Here is a 20,474-nt window from a genome sequence, read left to right on the forward strand (position 1 = left end):
ATGCAACTAATTTTTAACCATTTCATCTGGTTGCTTCCATACAGGAATATGCTGTTTCTTGACTTACAGCTTTTAAAAATCATCCGCTGAATTTCTATTATGATGGATGAGGAATCTGTTTACTTAGAATCTGCATTTCTAAATAGTTACATCATTATTTTTGGTTTCTCTGAGTTTTGTTGCTGTTGTTGTTTTGATGGTCCTTCAATGCTAATAATAGGAGGTAATGTTCTCAAGTCATAATCTCTTTGAACCTCAATTTTAGAGTCTTTAACAAAAATCTATTCTGTTCACTGAATATCAAATATGACTCTGCCATTTTTTAAATTTCTGCCCATCTCTTAAAACTGTATTAGAATGTTAAAGCAACTGTAAGGGCAGTATCATAGAGTGCATTGTAGGAGAAAAACAGTGCTGGACTTGGAGTTCAGTAGCTAGTTTTCAATTAAAATCCGAGGTCCACCCATATACACCATAAATGGTGTGTATCTTTGTCAAGAAACTCAGCCATTCTTGGGCTCAATTCCCTTAAGTAAAGAAATACAGTAACTAATCCAAGGGCTTAACCGTGGTTTAAATGACGAAAGGATAGGCATATAGATGTCTCTCCCATTTCATACAGCAACATTAACTCAATCAACCCTCTATTTTGTTTCATTTTTCCTTTTTTTATGCACATACTACCATAGCCATCAATATTTATGTTACATTATTTTCAAAGTACTTAGCCATATTTTTATCCATCTGTCCAGAAATCTTAGAGAATAGGTAAATTATGCATTACCAACACATTTTGTATAGACATAAGAAACTTATGTTCTTTAAGTTATTCAGTTCAAAGTTGTTACCAGTTCCAAGTTGTTACCTGCTACATTAGCTACTCAATATTTTATCTTCCAAAATCTTTGGATAAAATATATTCTCCATTTAATTACTGTTTATTTCATGAGGAATTATTTTTAAATAGCCTGGGATTAAGAAGGTATTAGAAACTATTAATATGGAATATTTGGAATACCTCTAGAAAAGCATTATGACTCCCTAAAACAGTTCTCTACCTTTGTCAGCAAGAATAAAAATTCTTGCTAAGATAACCATTTACACTATGAGGCTCACAATACTGCTGCTGCGATATTTCTCCTAGTGTAACCATTATACTACCTTGAAAAGTTTGAGAGGCAATAGTACTGGTATTCACAGAGTAGCAATGTTATATCTATTTTTAAAGCACAAAGATCTAGTACATGAATACTTGTCATAAACAGGCCCATCTGAAGTATTTCTAAAAGCTGAATAGTAATATATCAAAATTAGCTTGCACGTGAGGCTTGTATAGGAAAGAAGTACAAGAGCCTCGCACTTCATGTGGTGGCCCACATCTGTGATCCCAGCTACTTGAGGGGCTGATGCAGGAGGATCATTCAAGTCCAAGCTGGGCGCTGGTGAACTCATGCCTGTAATTCTAATTACTTGAAGGCTGAAATTGAGAGGATCAAAGTTCAAGACCAGCTCAAACTAAAAGTTCCTGAGACCTACTCTCCAAAATAACTAAAGGAAAATGGACTAGAGTGGCTGAAATGGTAGAGCACCTGCTTTTCAAGTGTGAAGCTCTGAGTTCAAACCACAGTCCCATCAGAAAGACTGAGGCCAGCCTGGACTCCATACAGCAAGTTTGAGGCATACCTGGGCAACAGAGGAAGATCCTATCTCAAGAAAGAAAGAGAGAGACTCTGAGAAACACAAGAGATTGTTTTACTATTCTTCTAAAAAAGGAGAAAGTAGAAAATTACCTAAATGGGGACATAAAGGAAGACTATTACTCTCAGAAACTTAAAATTATAGAAAGATCTTCATTCTGTTTCTCTTACATGTGTAAAAAAGGGAAATAAAAAGTCAAACAAAGTCACCATCTTTTATTCAGACTCAAAGGCTTCCTGGCAGGGAAAAAGTCATAAGAACTGAGATAGTAAGAAGTCCAAAATTACTTTGATGAAGCATGTAGAACTCTAGAATGATGAGAAGTTATAAATAAGAGCAATAATCCAAATTGTTTATACAGAATCCAAAATAACAAACTGAATTATATACATTGCGCTTATATAACAATCTGTATGCAGAACGACAAAGACACACAAAGTAGTCAAATACAGCTGAGGTATTACAGAAGTGAGGTTTTTCTCACTAATGTTTTAAGTTTTCTGTAATGGTTATGGTATTTTTAACTATAATACAAAGTTTTTAAGAAGAAAAACAATGGAGAAGAGTGTATCTAAGAAAGCAGACTCTAAAGGAAGTCAGTTATAATATAACTGTTTACAGTACATGTAAGCACCTTCGAAACTGTTTAAAAAGTATTATTAATATAATGTAGCACTATTTTCCCACTGTTTAATTTTCAAAATTATCCTACAGCTCTGAGGTAAATAAATAACCAGGATAGCTGGGTCACCTATAAGTCTAACTTTACAAAAAACTACGAAAGCATTTTCCAGAGGGACTGAATTTTTTCTTTCTCTTTGGCAATGCAGGAAGAGTTCCAGTTACTCTATTATTGACTCATGGCAGTCTCTTCCTGTGCTTATTTGCTACTCTTATCTTCTGGTTAACTGTCTAAGTCCCTGTTCCACCTTTACACTGGATTGTTTTCTTATTGTTTAGCTGACAGTTCTTTATATACCCTAGATACAAGTCTTTTGTCAATATTTCTCTCAAATACTCTTATGTTTTCACCTCTTAACAGTGTCTCGCAGAGTTAAAGATTTAAACTTTAAAGCAATCCATTTTATCAAGTATTTCATTGATAGTCTATGCTCTTTATCACTTTCAGCTTTTATAGTTTTTATCTTTTGTGTCATTTCAAAGAACTCTCTGCCTTACAGAGACTTATGTAACTCTTAGAAACAGATTTTTTTCTTTCATGTTTTCCTCTGGAAGTTTTATTCCATTACATTCTACATTTGAATATATAATCCAATTTTAATTCAAAGGTGTGAGGTTTAGGTAAAAGTTCATTTTCTGCATATAGATGGTCAAATGTTTCAGTATCAGATGTTTCTTCATAACTTGCTTTATCAAAGATTAAATGGCCAGATTTGTGTGTCTACTTCTGTACTCTCTATTCTCTTCCACTGATTTAAAAGAAGGTATATGGATGTACTTGTACCTAAAAAGACTGAAAGGCTAGACCTTAATTTGCTAATAGTGTCTATTCCTGAACTCTTAGGATGAGCAATCCTTATGTACTTTTCTGTGTGATTACTCTGAACATAAAACATTTTCTCTTCAAAATTGCCCAATAAGAGTAACTTTACTGGAAAACTTACCTTTCTGAGCTTTAGCAGTTATTTCAAAATATTTGACAGTAAGATCTTGAATAGATAGTACAGCCATGTGAGCTTTCCGCTGCCAGTCGGCATCTTCTTTTTGTAGACTCTCAATTCTTCGAGGTCCTAGATAGTCATTCTCCATGGAAATCTGCAGAGATAAGGGAAAAATGAGCTCACTTTTTTCCTTTTACTAATTCCACAATATTTGCTCAATATTTATGTGCTGAGCACTGATGTGGTGCTGACAAAAATACTACTTGTTCTAATCTGCTCTAGGAGACACTATTAATTTTAAAGCAAATAAATTTACAGTGATTCTGAACATATGACATACAATTCCATTTCCCATTCCTCCCTTTCTATCATCTTCCATCCTCTCTCCACCTGAACTGGAGAAGGTAAGCAATTTATTTCCTCCCTTACGATAACTGTATTTCAAGTTAAGAATTATTTGTTCAAATAAATATTTAATTAATTTAAGTACATTAAATAAGATATTGAAAACTAAGATTTTAACACTGATAATATACAAAAATCAGGCAATATGTATGCTGAAAAAGACTCTGAATAAATTATTTTTCCCAGTGCTGGGGACTGAACACAGGGCCTCAAGCACTCTACCTCTAAGCTATACTCCCAGCCCTTTTGGATAAAAATAACAAAGAAAAAAACTAGCTATGTATGACAAAAGTCACAAAAACAAAAAAACAAAGGGAAGTTAAAAACAAATGATGGTTAGGAAAATAACAGGTGAATGTTGAAACAAATACCAGCATTCTTCTAAGTACGACCCAACTTATATTTTAACATGGAAGATAAAATCCAGTAAGAATAACAATGGATCATTTTTACTTACAATCCTGCTGTACAATATATTCAGAAAAGACCCTAAAATAATAAAGGACTCTGCAGCATGGCCCAAGCAGAACTACCTAGGGAGTGGGAACCCCTGAGAGAGGAAAGGAAGGGAGGGAAAGGAGGCAAGTGAGGGAAGGGGAGGGAGGGAAGGAGAGGAGAGTGGTACTGGACTATACAGGAAGCTAAGGCAGGAGGATCAGCAGTTCAAGACTAGCCTGAGCTACATTATGATACCCTGTCTCACAAACAAAAATATTCCTTTACTGTCCAAATTTTCTTCATTGAATATACGTATATACATGTGTATATATATATATATATATATCAATCACAATCATAAGCAAGAAGAAAATGATTTTCACTCTTCTTGAGTTCATAAGCCATACCAACTAAACAGGATGAAGACACATTTTCCCAGAGGTTTCCTGTTTCTAGTCAAGCAAACAATGAGCTCATGTTTTCATATATGAAGCTGGTAGAAGGCAAAATGTTGAGTTACCTCTTTTTTCCAACATGCAGGGGAGGGAGGGGAAGTAGAGATATGATCAGGTGGAAAGTGGAATAACACGGACTTCCATTCTGTACTATAACAACAGTGCCAAGCAATGAAAATTAAGCCCAGAATAGCATCTTGGGTTCTTGACAGCAATTTGTCACTTATATGAACTGCATTTTATTTTCTACAAAAGATGATTACTCTGCTTCCCACTTCAGGAGTCAAAGATAGTACACATGGTGCTTCAGAAAGTACAAATGAGTAAAGTACAATCTAATTGGGGGTGGGGCAGAGATATTTGTAATGCAGAAATCTGTTTTCAAATTAGCAGACATGGCTCTATTATTTATTAGCAATCAGATCTTTTGACAAATTACTTATTAAGTCAATTATCCATTCAAAATGGTAACAGGGCCTGGTGTGATGGTACTTAAAAAGGCTGAGGCAGGAGGATTGTAAGATCAAGGCCAGCCTGGGCTCCACAGCAAAATTCTCTCAAAAAAAAAGCAAAAAACAAGACTGAAGGAGTGGCTCAAAGCAACTACCTACTAAGTATGAGGCCCTAAGTTCAAAAACCCCAGTTCAACATCCCCTCCCTGTAAAAAAACCAAAAAAACCTCAATGATGATTGGTGACAGCAGTATATTCAGTCTAGTGGACAAAGAATTACAATAAAATATAAAAAATGTCACAACCAGAGAACACTAGGAATAGGGCTTGGAGATGAAGTGGACAGACCTTCTGAAGGGGATGGTGGTAAGTAGATTCACAGATAGCAAGTAAAATTTTAACTAGGTATTAAAGATAATGACATTTGTCCCTGAGAAAAAAATGATAAAGGTATTTTAGGACAATCAGGGAAAAAAAGTATCAGAGAGAAACAATGTATTTAGTTGTTTAGATCAGGACAGACTTCATTGAAGTTTATAAGTACAGATGTCTTTAAAGGAGGGGGAGGGGATTTTGGCAGATACATATAGAGTACATGAGGAAAGAGGGCCCTAAAAGGCATACTGGGGGTAAGAAGCATCCTAAGCAAAAGCTTCGAGGCAGGTACAGGCACTGCATAATAAGGGATAAAGAGTAGTCCAGTCAAGCAGGAACTTAGGTAAAACAGATAAAAGCAACAGGAGATAAAACTAGAAAAATAGGTTGTGGCCATTTTGAGGTCTTTAAATGTCAGGCTGGGGAGTGTGTACTTAATTTGATAGGCAACAAGGAACCACTGTGGGATTCTAAGAAGTGTATATGTAGACTCGATGTTATGAATGAAGGACCTGTCCTGGAGGACACACTTGCTACAAAATCATCAAGGTTTGCTTTTCTCTTTAAAAAGCGTAACTAGAGAAGCAATATTTACAAGTGTGGGATACAGGAGTTAAACAGTGCTGTGAGTCATGAGGTAACTTCTTACTCAGGACACCAAGGCAGAAATCCTTTGTTAATGATTTGGTTAAGCCTATCTTCTACTCACAATGGGAGTAAGCTGTTACAGCTTCAGACAAGAAACGCTAAATCCTTTATTATCTGAAGCCACCCTGTGCTCCACTGCCTTCACATATTTAAACATACAGAACACGAATCTTTTGGTATGCTTTTCTTCTAAGCTGTTTTTGAGCTCACCTCTCAACCTCACTTCTCAACATCTATCAAGTATGAGGATATACATAAATTCTTGACCAGCATCTCCAAGTCTAATTTCTGCCTTGCAATGCTAGAGTTTGGGATCTGCCAATAGGAGAGGGTGGAGGGGGGAGAGACTTGCTTCTTCCTATCTGCAGCCATTGACTTTGCTGTTCTTTTGAGCATCATCCCCATACCTGCTCCTTCACCCCAGCATTAGCAGCTCCTTCCTGAAGCAGCAACAACAAAATCTAATCTGCAGTTTTTTCAACCCTATCCTCACAGTGCGATTCTACCCCTATTCCAAGTCAAACCAGCACTAGGAATCCTAAAACTCTCCTCCCAATAATCTGGGTATCCCTAAAGATTGCGGGCACTATGGGAGCAATGTCCTTTTCATCAGAGGGCAGCTCCACTGAACCTGACCTCTATGGTTACATTTTAATAATTCTAACCCCTTCCCTTTGTTCCACAGCCCTTCTTACAATGGCTCTTCTCTGAAGTGGCTAACAGTTACTGTCTTAACTTCTTACTCATGGTTCATTTTATACCTAGTTAACAAATCTTTATATTAAATGCCCTCTGTTGAAATAACTAGCTGGATTTTTCTAATCAGATCCCAATAGATATAACTGTGGAATAGAACTTCAATAAACAGAACAAAGAAGGTGTAAGAATCAAAATTCCTAACAAACCATCAAGACAGAGATCATTCTCACTGCATGGTTAAAAACTGCATCCTTGATCAACAGAAAACAGGGAGGAGGAAACCCATAAGTGTGATATTGTGCATTACGGTTTTAGAGGAAGGAAAAAGTTAAAAAAAAATCTATGGTAATTATGTAAAGACAATTTGAACACTGCTGTTAGATTAATATCTTCACTTCACTGTATACATATATTCACAAATACATAGAACACAAACATTCTATGTTTTTTTTTCCCTATGCTGTTTTCAACTGGCTTAAGCTTAGTAGCTGTAAAACTGCAGCCAATTGTTAAGAACCTTGTTTAACAGTTTTATGCACCTAGCCATTAAGCAATGATACTGTTGCGTTCTTTTCCTAACTTGGTAAATTTGAAGATGCACACCATTGGTCAGCAGGATCATGTGCTAAAACAATGACAGCTCTGTTTTGAATTTCAGAACAAGAGAAAAAACAGTGCCTATTTTAACATGGAAAAAAGTGTGTGTAGTTTTAGGTAGCTAGGAGAAAGAAAGTATTTTATAAATACACTTGCTAGGATACTGAGTTTTATGGGGAACTTACTATATTATTTGTTGGGCTACTGAGGTGAGGGAAACCTATCTTACTTTCTTTGGTGAAGCAAATGCCAAGATAAACTTGTGAATATACTTACTAACATAGTAGCACTCACAATGCAAATTTTCTAGGTCCTGGGGTTGCTTGAAGAGCTTCTTAAGATCCCAGGCAAAAGTGTGAAATTAATTATGTGTGTGTGTGTATATATATATATACATATATATGTATATATGTATATATATATATAAATAATATGTAATATGTATCTTTTTCTTTTTTTTTTTTTTTAATGTGAGTATTGTAATCCAAGCTGCTCAAGAGACTAAGGCAGGAGGATCACAAGTTCGAGAGGCCAGCCTGGGCAGTATATTTAAGAAAAAAAAAAGTAAGAGGGCTAAGGATATAGTGGTAGAATGCCTAAGCATGTACAAGGCCTTGGGTTTGATCCCCAGCCATACATACGATAAGGGATTAATTTCCAAAACATATGAAGAACTCGATAAACAAAACCCAATTAAAAATGGAAAAAAGAGCCTGAGCACACAAGAAGACATACAAACAGCCAACAGGGATATGAAAAATGTTCAGTATGAAAAAGACAACAAATGTTGGACCTCTGCACGCTGTTGGTGGGAATGTACATCACTATAGCCATTATGGAAGAGAGCATGGAAATTCTTCAGAAAATTAAAGACAGAACTACCACATGATCTACCCATCTCACTTCTGGACATGTATCCAAAATATGTTCAGACAGCTTCACTCTCATGTCCACTGCAGCACTAGTCACAACAGCGGAGACAGAATCAACCTAAGTGTTCAACAGATGAATAGATAATGAAAATGTGCTCTCCCCCCTTTCTCTCTCTCACACACACACAGAGAGAGAGAGAGAGAACACAGAAAACAGGCTGACAAGATTAAAAAAAAAAAAAAAAAAAGAAACTCTGTCTCTTGTGACAATATGGATAAACCTAGAAGACATTTAGAGGAAAATAAGCCAGACACAGAAAAGACAAATACTGCATAATCTCATTTGTATGTGGAATCTAAAAATCTGAACTCAAAAAGCAGATGGTAAGATAGGAGTTATTAGAGTTGATATGGGGATAAAGAGGTTGGGACCTTGCAAAGATGTTGAAGAAAGCAGTATTTCAGTTAGGAGGAATAGGTTCAAGAGATTTATACAATATGGTAACTATAGTTAACAATGCATTCTTGAAAATCCATAACAGATTTTAAATGTTCTCACCACATAAGTACATGAGATAATGAATAATGTTAACAAGGTCAATTGACACACAATGTATTAACTATAAAAATATGTTGTACATAATAAACATTAATACAATTTTGTCAATCTGAAATTTTAATTTCAAAATAAAAACATTTAAGGTCCTAGAATTTTGATTTTTTTTTTTTTGGTGGCACTGGAGTTTTGAACTCAGGGCTTCATGCTTGGTTTTGTTGTTGTTGTTGTTGTTGTTGTCTTTGTTTTTGGCATACTAGAGTTTTAAACTCAGAGCTTCACACTTGCTAGGCAGATGCTCTAATACTTGAGACACTCTGCCAGCCCTGTTTTTTTTGTGTTGGGTATTTTCAAGATAGGGTCTCTCAAATTATTTGCCAGAGCTGGCTTCGAACTGTCATCCTCCTGTTCTTTGCCTCCCAAGCAGCTAGGAATACAGGCATAAGCCACCAACACCCAACCAGGAATTTTAATTTTAATCAATAGACAATTAAATAGGATCTAACTACTATGGTTTGGTACAGTTTACGTATGTCCTCCAAAGGTTCAATTGCTAGAGGCTTTGCTCCCAGGATAGTGGTACTGGGAGCTGGTGGAACCTTTACGAGGTGGGTTAGTTTGGTTTAGGGTGTGGCTCAGAAGGGATGGTGGGACTCCATTTTCTCACTGTACAAGGGTTTGAACTCAGGGCTTCATGCTTGCTAGGCAGGTACTCTACCACTTGAGCCACACCTCTTCCTCCTCCAGTCTCTCTCTGGCTTTCTGATCTTGTCCTCACACACATGTTCTCACCACTGCATCTACCATGAGGAGATGTAAACAATGGGCACCCTCGGGTGAGCTAAATGAACTTTTTTCCTCCCACTGCTAGGAATTAAACTCAGAGCTTCATGCTTTGCTAGGTAAGTGCTCAAACCACTTTTCTTTATAAAATTAGCTTGCCTCAGGCACTTTATTTTAATAACAGAAAACTGACAAGCCGGCATTTAAACATTATTGAGTTACCTAATCTATTAATATGCTCTACTTCTTCATTTATTTAGGCATCCTGTAATTTCTCTCAAAGTTATTTTTTGTAAGTTTGGTAAAATTTGAGGAAACAGTAGGAAATATTCAATTGCCTACCAATTGTAGAAATTATATATTATTTCTGCTTTCATTATGATAATTACTATAAATTACATGCACTAATTTTTGAATATTAAACAATTTCTTAAATGAATCCCTCTTAATCATAGTATACCATTCTTTTTATAGATCTATAAAAAAGATATACATGGGCTCACTGGATCCCATGTCCTTGCATGATGTTAAGAATTAAAATAATATATTCATAGGGAGATATGTATCTGTATTTTCTTTCTGTAATAGGTTAATTTCAATTTATGAGGATAACTGCTGGTCTCATAAAATGAGGTGGAAGTATTTTCTTATCTTTATTTTCTGAAAGTCTATCTAGGATCAGTATTATTTCTTCCTCAAGTGTGTGAAATCTCCAATGATGTTAATTGAACCTGGAGTTTTCTTTAGGAAAGGTTTTAAATTACAAATTCAATTTTGTTAACAGACACAGGGCTACCAAAATATTTGTCTTCTTGAATCCATTTTGATAACTTACTTTTCTAAGGTGGGCCCAAAAACAAATTTAAAAGTCAAAAATTTTAAAGCTCTGTCCTTAAACCATTGTAACTGCTTTTTTGTTTGTCTGTTTATAGATTTTGGAGATAGCCTCTCATTTATGTAACCCATGCCTCAAACAAGCAATCCTCCTGCCTCAGCTTCCCAAATGTTAGGATTCAGGATTGTGCCACAAAACACCATAAGCATTGTTAACTTTCCTAACAAGTTCTTTCCAAAAGAAATGTTTCCAAAAGTTCTGGTAAAGAAGCCCAGGACTACACAGTATCCAGAACATCACGGGGGGACACAGGGATCTCCTAATGTGTTAAAGAGAACATACTACTTTCCAGCCTGTTCTCAACCCTGGCTACTCAGAAGCATCACCGTTTGACATGTCTTAATGAGATATTGAAGCTGTACCCCAACAGGAGAAAGGACCAAGTATCTGTCTGAGGCCCTCACACTTGCTAGGCAAGTGTTCTACCACTTGAGCCACACCCTCAGTCCAAGCTGCTTTAGAAATTAACGTGCATGACTGGGGAGGAGAGTACAGGTCATGACAACAGGGTCATGAATATGATCGAAGTACATTATATATGTGCATGAAAATGTCACAATGAAACCCATTATTGTACAATTCATAAACACTAATAATAAAGAAAAAAAGAAGCAAGAAAGAAACCACATGCCCTTAGTAATCAATTCAAATAGCACCTAAAGGTAAAAAATGAAAAGTGAAAAACCACTCTTAAGTTTCTTATACATCCCAGGCTGGCAGAGTGGCTCAAGTGGTAGAGTGCCTACCTAGCAAGCATGAGGCCCTGAGCTCAAACCTCAGTGCCACAAAAGAAAAGACAAAACAAAAAAGGAGTTTTCCAGCAATATTTTTAATTTACATATCATTACTTTTTAATGTTTATAGTTTTATTTTTAAAGATTTAAACACATTGCTATCCTTGCTTTTCTCAGTTAATAAAAAATTCTGATGGAGAAGGGTGGATAAAGGAGAATGGTGGAGGGGTAAATAAGTATGATATTATTTGATATACTGCAGGAACTTTTTTAAATGCCATAATGTATTCCAACACAATAAAAAAAAAAAAAACAGGAGAAAAAAATCTTAACCCAGGGCACTGGTGGCTCTCGCCTATAATCCTAACTACTCAGGAGGCAGAGATCAGGAAGATTACAGTTTGAGGCCAGCCCCAGGCAAACAGTTCTTGAGACCCTATCTCAAAAAAAAAAAAACATCACAAACAAGGGCTGATAGAGAGGCTCAAGGTGTTAACAGAGTTCAAACCCCAGTACTGAAAGAAAAAAAAAAAGATGCACAGTCAGCCAGGCTGAAAACTATGAAGTAGGTAGTAAAGGTTACTATTTACCTTGATCTGCTGTCTTCGTAGCATCGCAAGTTCTCTCATGTCTCGGAATGGCTGCAGTAAATACTGATAGAGTTCAGTTGTGGCTTCTGCAAGACTGCTGTAGGCTTCGTCCTCCATCTGATACAAATCCAGAAGCTCCACCATGCTCTCTATATTCTTGTGCTTGTCCAAGAGCTGTGAGCAAGAATGTTTCAGTGTTAAGAAAATCAAATATAATAAGCAATAAATACTGTACTTGCTTTTAACTCTCTTGTTATTTTAGTACCCCGGAACCCTAAAACACAGAAGCAAGAGGGAACTAAAAGGCATTGGTGCTTTTTGCCACTCATCTCCACACTTAAGTATGTAAGCCCTCAAGACCACAGCCTGATTTGCTAGGGAAGAAGGTTCTCCATACTATCTGCCTAGCCTTTACTCTTCAAATTTTTCTACCATCTAGTAATGTTCTCCAATTTTATTAAAACAAACCCCAAAACATTTCATTTCTGATCCACAAAGCAATTTACCTGCTCTTGACAATATTACTTTATAATTTCCCCAAATTTTGTCACTGCTTTCCTCATCAAAATTTGGAACACTTCCTCAGCAACTCTGTTCAATTCAAGTCCATCACCCTCACTTAAGAACAGGGTGGAGAATGAAAAAGCCTCTAATGAAGAACTTAAGGCTGCCAGTAGATGTCTGTGGCTGTCTCCGCATTATGTGGCATTCATGTGTACGTGTCTGTGCATGGATGTGTGTGTATTCATTCACTCGTCAAATGCTCTGCTTCTAATACAGACATATTAGGCACTAACTAGCCTAGACAGAAAGCACACAGAAACACAGTCCTGGTCCCCATGGACCTTATAATTATAGGGAATAAACAGAAACCAATTATTTTTTAAATTTGGAATTGTGATAAATATAAAAGTTTTTAAAAGAATAGAAGCATAGGTCCTATGAGAGAATAAGAAGCAGAGAGGTGTTAAAAGAAAATTCTATTTACGTAATTATTCTTTTTTTTTTTTGGTGGGACTGGGGTTGGAATTTGGGGCCTTGTGCTTGCTAGCTACCACTTGAGCCACTCTTTCCCTAGCTTGTTTTTTAGTTATTTTTCAGGTAGGGTCTCACATTTTGGCCTGGAGCTGAGCTGGCCTGGACCAAAATGTCCTACCTATGCCTTCTACATAGCTGGGACTACAGGTGCAGATCACCACCTTGGCTTATTAATTAAGATGAGGTCACACTTTGTCCAGTTTAGCCTCAAAGTGCTACCCTCTCAATCTGTCTCCTGAGTAGCTGGGATTATAGCTGTGAGCCACCATGCCCAACATACTTATTCTTTTTTGACACAGGGTCTCACCATGTACCCCAGTCTGGCTTCAAACTTGTGACCCTTCTGCCTCAGCCTCCAGAGTGCTGGGATTACAGAGGTGTGCCACCATGCCTGGATCACACACTTATTCTTAGTTTCTGTTTATCTGGCAGCAGTTATCATCTTCCCAAAGCACAAAATTTTTCTATTCTTCCCCATACCCGTAAGTTTCCACAACTATCTTCCCCCCATTTTCTTGCTTTTAGTTAAAATATCATTTTATTCATATAATTATAATGAATTTAGACTTTAGACTCATGTCCTGCCCAGGGTTTTTGGCACAAAGTGCAACAGTATCTAGATATTTAGTTTTCTGCCTACATCACTAATCGTCATTATAAATCAGGTAATCTACATTAAACTGCTTGAATAGCTATCATTTTAAGGCAACTGCAGCTCCAACTCTCACAGCTCCTGTGAAGAATCCCCATTTCTCGTACTGGCTAACTAGTTCTTTCAGACCAACCCTCCTATAACATTAACTATAAACAGGGCAAAATGCCAAAAATTAACAGGAAGCACTACAGAATGACCAAAGTAGGTAAAAACTGAGGGGGCTTGGAAGCAGGGAATGCCCCAGGTGAATTTTTCTATTCATACGTTTTCCTCTGATATAGACCCCAGTAGGTACCAAAAGAAGAGAGAGGTGCAGCTAAGCCTCAGAATCCTGTAGTCTTAGTGTTTAAAGACTCACAGGAAAGCGTTCAAGGAGGAGAACAAGAGGGACAATGCTAAAAGGAGAAAGCCTGAAAGAAACTTCAACTTTGTATTTGTATTTCTACTCAAATCTCTGGCTGATGAGTGAACTATCGACGCATGTGACAGGGTCTAAGCAGTTCAGTACTTTATAGATTTAAAAATTTGTATTTCAGCCACAACCTTCTGCAAAGAAGACAGTCTGCAGTTTGAATCCAATCAAGTTAACTAATAATCAAAGCAAAAAGTAAAAATCAGTATTCTCTAGAACATAACTATAAGTATTACTTCTAAATTCCAGGATGCAATAGAAAACAACTCAGTACTCAAAGCACAACTGATGGAGAGCAGGCACAAGATGAAGCAGGCTTAGATTAGCGGATGATTTCAGAGCAGCTAGTCAGTGACACTAATGAACGTGAAATACACTCATAAAGAACAGACTTGTGGAGTGGCACAAGCAGAGGAGTGCCTGCCTAGCAAGCCTGAGGTCCTGAGCTCAAACTCCACACCACCAAAAAAAAAAAAAAGGCATAGACCTTTTTTTTTTGTTGTTTTGTCTGTTTTATGAGCCAGGGACTCTCTAAAACCCAGGTTGACCTCAAATTCAGTCTCCTGCCTCAGCATCTCAAAAGCCAAGATTACAAACATGAACCCATGGAGACTGGGTGGGGGGTGGAGTCTTAGGAACTATTTGCATAGCCTCCCAAGTAGCTATGATTATAGGCGTGAGCCACTAGCATCCAGCCTATGCTTTCTTTTTTTTAAAATACTCTATTCTTTCTTTACTTCCCAAAGGTATTCTGATTTACAAATCAAAAGGGAAAGTCAATGATCTCCTTTGCCATAATACCCAAAACTACTTAACTTTTGTAAAAGATGAGGTAAGACCCAGGCTCCAGTGGCTCACGCCTGTAATCCTATATACTCAGCAGGCAGAGATCAGGAGGACTGAGGTTCAAAGCCAGCCCTGGGTACAAAAAAAAAAAAGAAAAGAAAAAGAGCAGAGTGGCTCAAGGTGTAGACCCTGAGTTCAAGCCCCAGTAATGCCAAAAGGAAAAAAAAAAACAAAGAAACAATAGTGAAGTAAGGATGAAGGGGATTAAGAAAGCCAGGGGAAGAATTAATGTATCATACAAATGAGTTTTAGGGCTAGGGTATGGCTCTAGTGGTAGAGCACCTACCTAGCAAACATTAGGATCTGAATTCAAACCCCAGTACTCCCAAAAAAAAGAAAAATTGACAAATGAGTATAACAAATCATAAACTGTCCTTTTACAGATTTTAAAGTAATAATTCTCTCCTTGAAAGAAAAAGTACTTTCATAGAAGCCCTTTTCCTTTTTTTTCTTCGAAATGGAATACTTTAAGATGATGACTTTCTACCCAAATTTTCAGGGACAGCGAAACTGTAAAAAGAATGACCAAAAAAAACACCATTGTAGCAACATCCCCCCAATAATTAAGTTCCCCCAATTATTCACAAGTAAGTCATTTACAAGTGACCAAATGCCACAATTCAAAACTGAAAAAACCCCTAAGACACTAGGCTTCTTTGAGCTCTTCTTTCGGGGCACACTTTTTTCTTTTGGTGACAGTGGGCATCGAAGTCAGGGCCTCCCACTTGCCAGGCAAGCACTGTACCACCCAAGAATGCTGCAAGCTCCTCAGGAACATGAAGTAAATGCAGTACAACAATTTAGATGCCATTTTCTGCCAAAACAAAACGTCAAGTTATTCTATGCTTAGTCATTAAATCACAGTAAGCTACACAAATACATGCAGTAACTAGGCAGAGAATCAGTTGTTTTCAAACACTTGTTATTTCCCATGCCTTTCATCCTCCAACAGGGTAATACTTTAGAAACCTATTATGCAGCAACTAAACTCTACTCTTCAGAGAAGCCCAGGACTTCTCATCTAACACTGCTAATTTATTAATCTGTCTTTGCTATAATGTTTCATGTTTTCCCAGCTCTAGATTACTCCAGAAGCAATTATAACTTCTACTGATCCATGTACTTTAATCTAAGTATCTGAGAATAATCTTAAAATAAATGAAATGCATTTAAAACTGCATTTCAGAAGATACAACTTACTAAACAGACTTTAGTCTAAATCATTTCCTGCGATTCATAATGAAAGAATTCAACAGGGGGCTGGGGGTGTGGCTCAGTGGTAAAATGCACAACAAGCATGAGGCCCTGCTTTTAATCCCCAGGAACACAATAAAAAGCAAAAATAACAGGAGAAAGAAAAATCACTAATTACATAATTCAATTTTCTATTTTGGTAAGCAAATTCCAATAAAATCCAGGAAATTAACAAACTGAGCAGCAGACATTCACAGGTTATGAACTGTTAAAATGTACAAGAAATCATAATTAATGCACACAAAAGAATATAGAAATTATAGTGTAAACTGGATTTCCAGGACTGAGAATGTTAAGAAAAACTGCCTGAAATTAAAATGTGTAAGATGCATGTAAATGAGGAAACTGGGGGTTTGCTAAATTTGAGAGGATTCACTGAATATCACTAAGAGTGCAGATGGACGTGAATGTGAATGTAACATCCGGCAAAGAAGTTTAGAAGGGCTCAAGAGCAGCCAGCACAGCAAAAACACAATCCAGCAGAAAGGACAGATGGACAGCAGGGACTGGAAAGTAAAATTCTGGATTATTTCTGCTTCAAAATCTGACATCTCTTGTGCAATTTTAGAAAATCATTTTGTTAAATTGAATTACAGAGACATTAAGTAGAATTTTAAAATGCATTAGTTAATTAGCCTAGTAAGAAAAACAGATACTGCCTTTCCTTTTTTCATGTTTTCCTAGCAGATACCTTTTTTATTAGTTCCTAATCTTAATACTGGTAAGAATCAGCTCTTAACCTAGAAGGTGTCAACTACCTTGTATCTGAAGCAAAACTGCCTCAAGCAAAAATGTCTCTACTGTAGACTCACAACTTTCATCGGGCTCTGAAAGGAGTCCATTAATAACATAAAGAAAAAAAATGTTTTCAGTTGAGCTTATAAAACTAGTGAGTGGAATAGTGGGCATTTACCTGAGGCTGGGAATGGGAAGAGATTGCTTAATGGGTACAAAGGCACAGTCAGAAGGAAAAAGTGTTAGTGTTGTATTACACAGAGGGTGACTTCAGTTAACAATATTGTATAGTAAATCCAACTAGGAAAGAAAATTTTGAATGCTTGTTTGGCAGTATTGGGGTTTGAAGTCAGGGCCTCGCACATGTGAGGCAGGCACTCCACAACTTAAGCCATGTCTCCAACCTGTATTTTGAATGTCTGTATCACAAAGAAATGATAAATGTGTGAGATGATAAATAACCCAGGGTAGATCAATATATAATGCATAAATTACTAGAACTTCACAGTATACCCCAGTCTACTATCTACTATATGTCTCTAAAAAAAATTTTTTTTCAAGACTCCCTAAAAAAAAAATCACATCAAGAGAGAAAACTGTCAAGTGATCCTATGCTGCTTACTCCCTTCAATCACAGTTGGTGCTAGGGCCATCTCTTTGAGCTCAGAATTATAAAACTGATACTATTTGTTTTAGCTTTCTGTCACTGTGACAAAATTCCTGAGAAAATTAACTTTTTTTTTTTTTTTTTGTGGTACTGGAGTTTGAACTCAGGGCCTCAAGCTTGGTAGGCAGGTGCTCTATTCTACCACTTGAGCCACTCCGCCAGCTGAAATTTAACTTTTTTAAAATAGGAAAGATCCATCAGAGATTTCAGACTGTGGTTGACTGGGACACTTGTTTTGGGGCCTATAGCAAGACAGACTTAAATCAAGGTGGGTGTGTGGGGGAGCAAAGCTGCTCAGCTCTTGGTGTCCAGGAAGCAAAGAAGGGGCTGGGATCCCAAATATCCCCTTCAAGGATATGCTCCAATGACCTGAATGCCTTCCATTAGGTCCCACCTCCTAAAGTTCTACCACCCGCCAATAGCATGTGGTGACCAAGCATTTACCATATGGGCCTTTGAAATACATTTAAGATCAAACCACAGCACTATACTGGAAGATCTTGGAGTAATTTGTAAATTTCTAATATGAAATTTCAGCAACAATCTCTTGCACATAGATTAACAACATTTTTTCTCCAATGTGATGTATTGATTGCCTCTATGCAGGTGTTCTACCACTTGAGCCTCACCCCCTTTCTTTTTTCCTTAATAATAGATGCTTAAGAAAGAATATACAGGTATGGGGGATTTAGCTCAATGGAAAAGTGCCTACCTGGCAAGCCCTGAGTTCAGTCCCCAGCAACGAAGAGGGGGAAAAAAGCAATATACTCCCGAAGTAAAGAGACTAAGGCAGGAAATATATATGTATATTTAAAAAAAAAAACAGCCAGATATCAGTGACTCAAGCCTGTAATCCTAGCTACCTGGGAGGCTGAAATGAGAATCTCAGTTCAAGGCCAGCCCAGGCAAATAGTTCCTAAGACCCTCACCTCCAAGATAACCAAAGCAAAATGGACTGGAGGTATGGCTCAAACAGTAGAGCTCCTGCTTGCAAAAAAGTAGGCCTGAATTCAAACCACAGTCCCATTAAAAAAAAGAAAAAGAGAGAAAGAGAGAAAGTCTGGGCATGGTGGTACATATCTGCAATCCCAGCACTGGGAAGGCTGAACGCTGAAGCAAGATTTCAAGTTTCACACCAATGTGGGCCACATAGTGAGGGCCTGTCTCAAAAGAGCAGCAATATCATGGCTGAGGGCACAGTTCAGTGATATAGAGCTTGCCTGACATGTACAAGGCCCTAAGTTTGATCCCTAGCACTGCAAAAACTTTAACAAGAAAAGTAACATACAAATCTTTACATTATATGTTCACCACTAAATTATTATTAAAACATGCAGTAATTATGTGCTTGTAAAAAGACACAAGGAACCTATCCCAGCAATAAAAGTGGACCTGTGGCCCTTGGAACTCCCTTTGTTTCCCTGACTTACAAACAAGGACTAACACCACACATTTCCATATTTAAAGAACAGTGCCTGGTCTCTGTTCTTGTTTTATAAAACTACTGAATCATTTGTTTCTGTGTAATTATTTGTTAATATTGTTAATGAAATCTAATTTTATTTGAGGTTTTTTTATTTGAGGTGTTTTGGGGCAGCACTGGAGTTTGAACTCCGGGTCTCCTGCTTGCTAGGAAGTACACTACTGCTTTAGTCACTCCACGAGCCCTGTGAAATCTAATTTTAGAAAGTATAAGGGCTATTGACAGTAATGACCCAAAATGATATTTAGGTTCTTCACTTTGTAAACAAGTAGTGTAAATTTGACTGCATTTTTACTAAGTAAACACATAACCTTCCATTAAGAGGTAAAAACATGTTCATATATAAATGTAATGCAGAAACCAACTTTAAATCAGATCAAAGAATATGTACTGAGCACATACTCCATACACTGGGAGAGAAAAGGCATCTAAAAATAACAGCAAAATCTTTGTTTCTTAAAGGCTTACCATTTTAAAGAAGAGGTGGGGTTCAAAAGAGAACAACCTGTGGTGATGCTTGTAACCCTAGCACTCAGGAAGAGGAGGCAGTAGGATCTGTGGTTTTGAGGACAGCCTGAGTTACAAAGCAAGGTCCTGCCTCATCTAAAAAAAAGAAAAAGAAAAAGAAAAAAAAAGCTCTGACATAAGGCCTCTCTGGTTTCTGGTTTTCTAATAGAAATTCCCAATTTCTCACATGAATCAGAAATGACTTTCTGTAAGAAGGAAGGCACTTGAAATGGCCCCAGAAAAAAAGGAAGAACTACACAACCAACAATAGGACAGTATTAGGGGGTGGCATCCTGTACAATAGAGCAAAAATAAGAATATATGGTGAGTTCAGCAAATAGTGGATAAAAGAGCTTGAACAGAATCAAAGAGTTCATGTAAAGAACAGACCAAGATTAAGACTGGCATACCAACAAGGTTTAGTGACCCTGAAAGCGAGAAATCTGAACTCTGTCTACAGGACAAAATACAGTGAAAATGAGTCATGGAATGACTCAGTTTGCTGCTCATGTGTATTTGTTAACACTGGAAAGGTGAATAAGAAAGAAGGTATGTAAAGTAGTACTTTAAAACAGTATGCTACACTGCAAGGATGACACTGGAGGAGAAAGGTAAACCAGTCCAGGGTGGAAGTACTGAAAGATGGGACTGGGTAGAGAAGCAACAAGGAGAGCAGTAACATGGAAATCAGGGAAAGTTATTCCAGTTGTTTAGGTGGTTGTTTTGTTTTTTGATTTTTCCCTTTTCTAGTACTGGGGACTGAACTCAAGGTCTTGAACTTGCTATGCAAGTGCTCTGCCATGAGTCACACCCAGTCCTTTTTCTTGCTTTTCAGTTCTAAAATTTGTAATGAACATTTCTGGATCAGTATGCATTTAAAAATCAATATGCACACATAACTACTTCTTTCCCGCACGCTGGGGAAAAAGCCTAATGTAAAAGCAATCAAATGCCCTAATAATCTATGGCTTCTAGGAACCATAAGCAACGAGTTGAAAGAAACAAATAATCTGGTAATTGATAGGATCAGAGTAATTCTAGGAAAACTGTATATTCAG

General features: G+C 37.1%; 1 protein-coding gene across 1 annotated transcript in view; it reads right to left on the reverse strand.

The window, feature by feature from the left end:
- Jmy (junction mediating and regulatory protein, p53 cofactor) overlaps window positions 1–20,474 on the reverse strand; it is a 76,748-nt gene that overhangs the window by 40,525 nt on the left and 15,749 nt on the right. The window contains exons 2-3 of the mRNA XM_020152034.2: window positions 11,820–11,993; window positions 3,324–3,474 (exon numbers count right to left, since the gene is read on the reverse strand). Coding sequence (XP_020007623.1) covers window positions 3,324–3,474; window positions 11,820–11,993 — 325 coding nt within the window. The remainder of the gene's footprint in view (window positions 1–3,323; window positions 3,475–11,819; window positions 11,994–20,474) is intronic.

This window comes from Castor canadensis, chromosome 6 (genome assembly GCF_047511655.1).
Source record: "Castor canadensis chromosome 6, mCasCan1.hap1v2, whole genome shotgun sequence".
Lineage (NCBI taxonomy): Eukaryota > Metazoa > Chordata > Mammalia > Rodentia > Castoridae > Castor > Castor canadensis.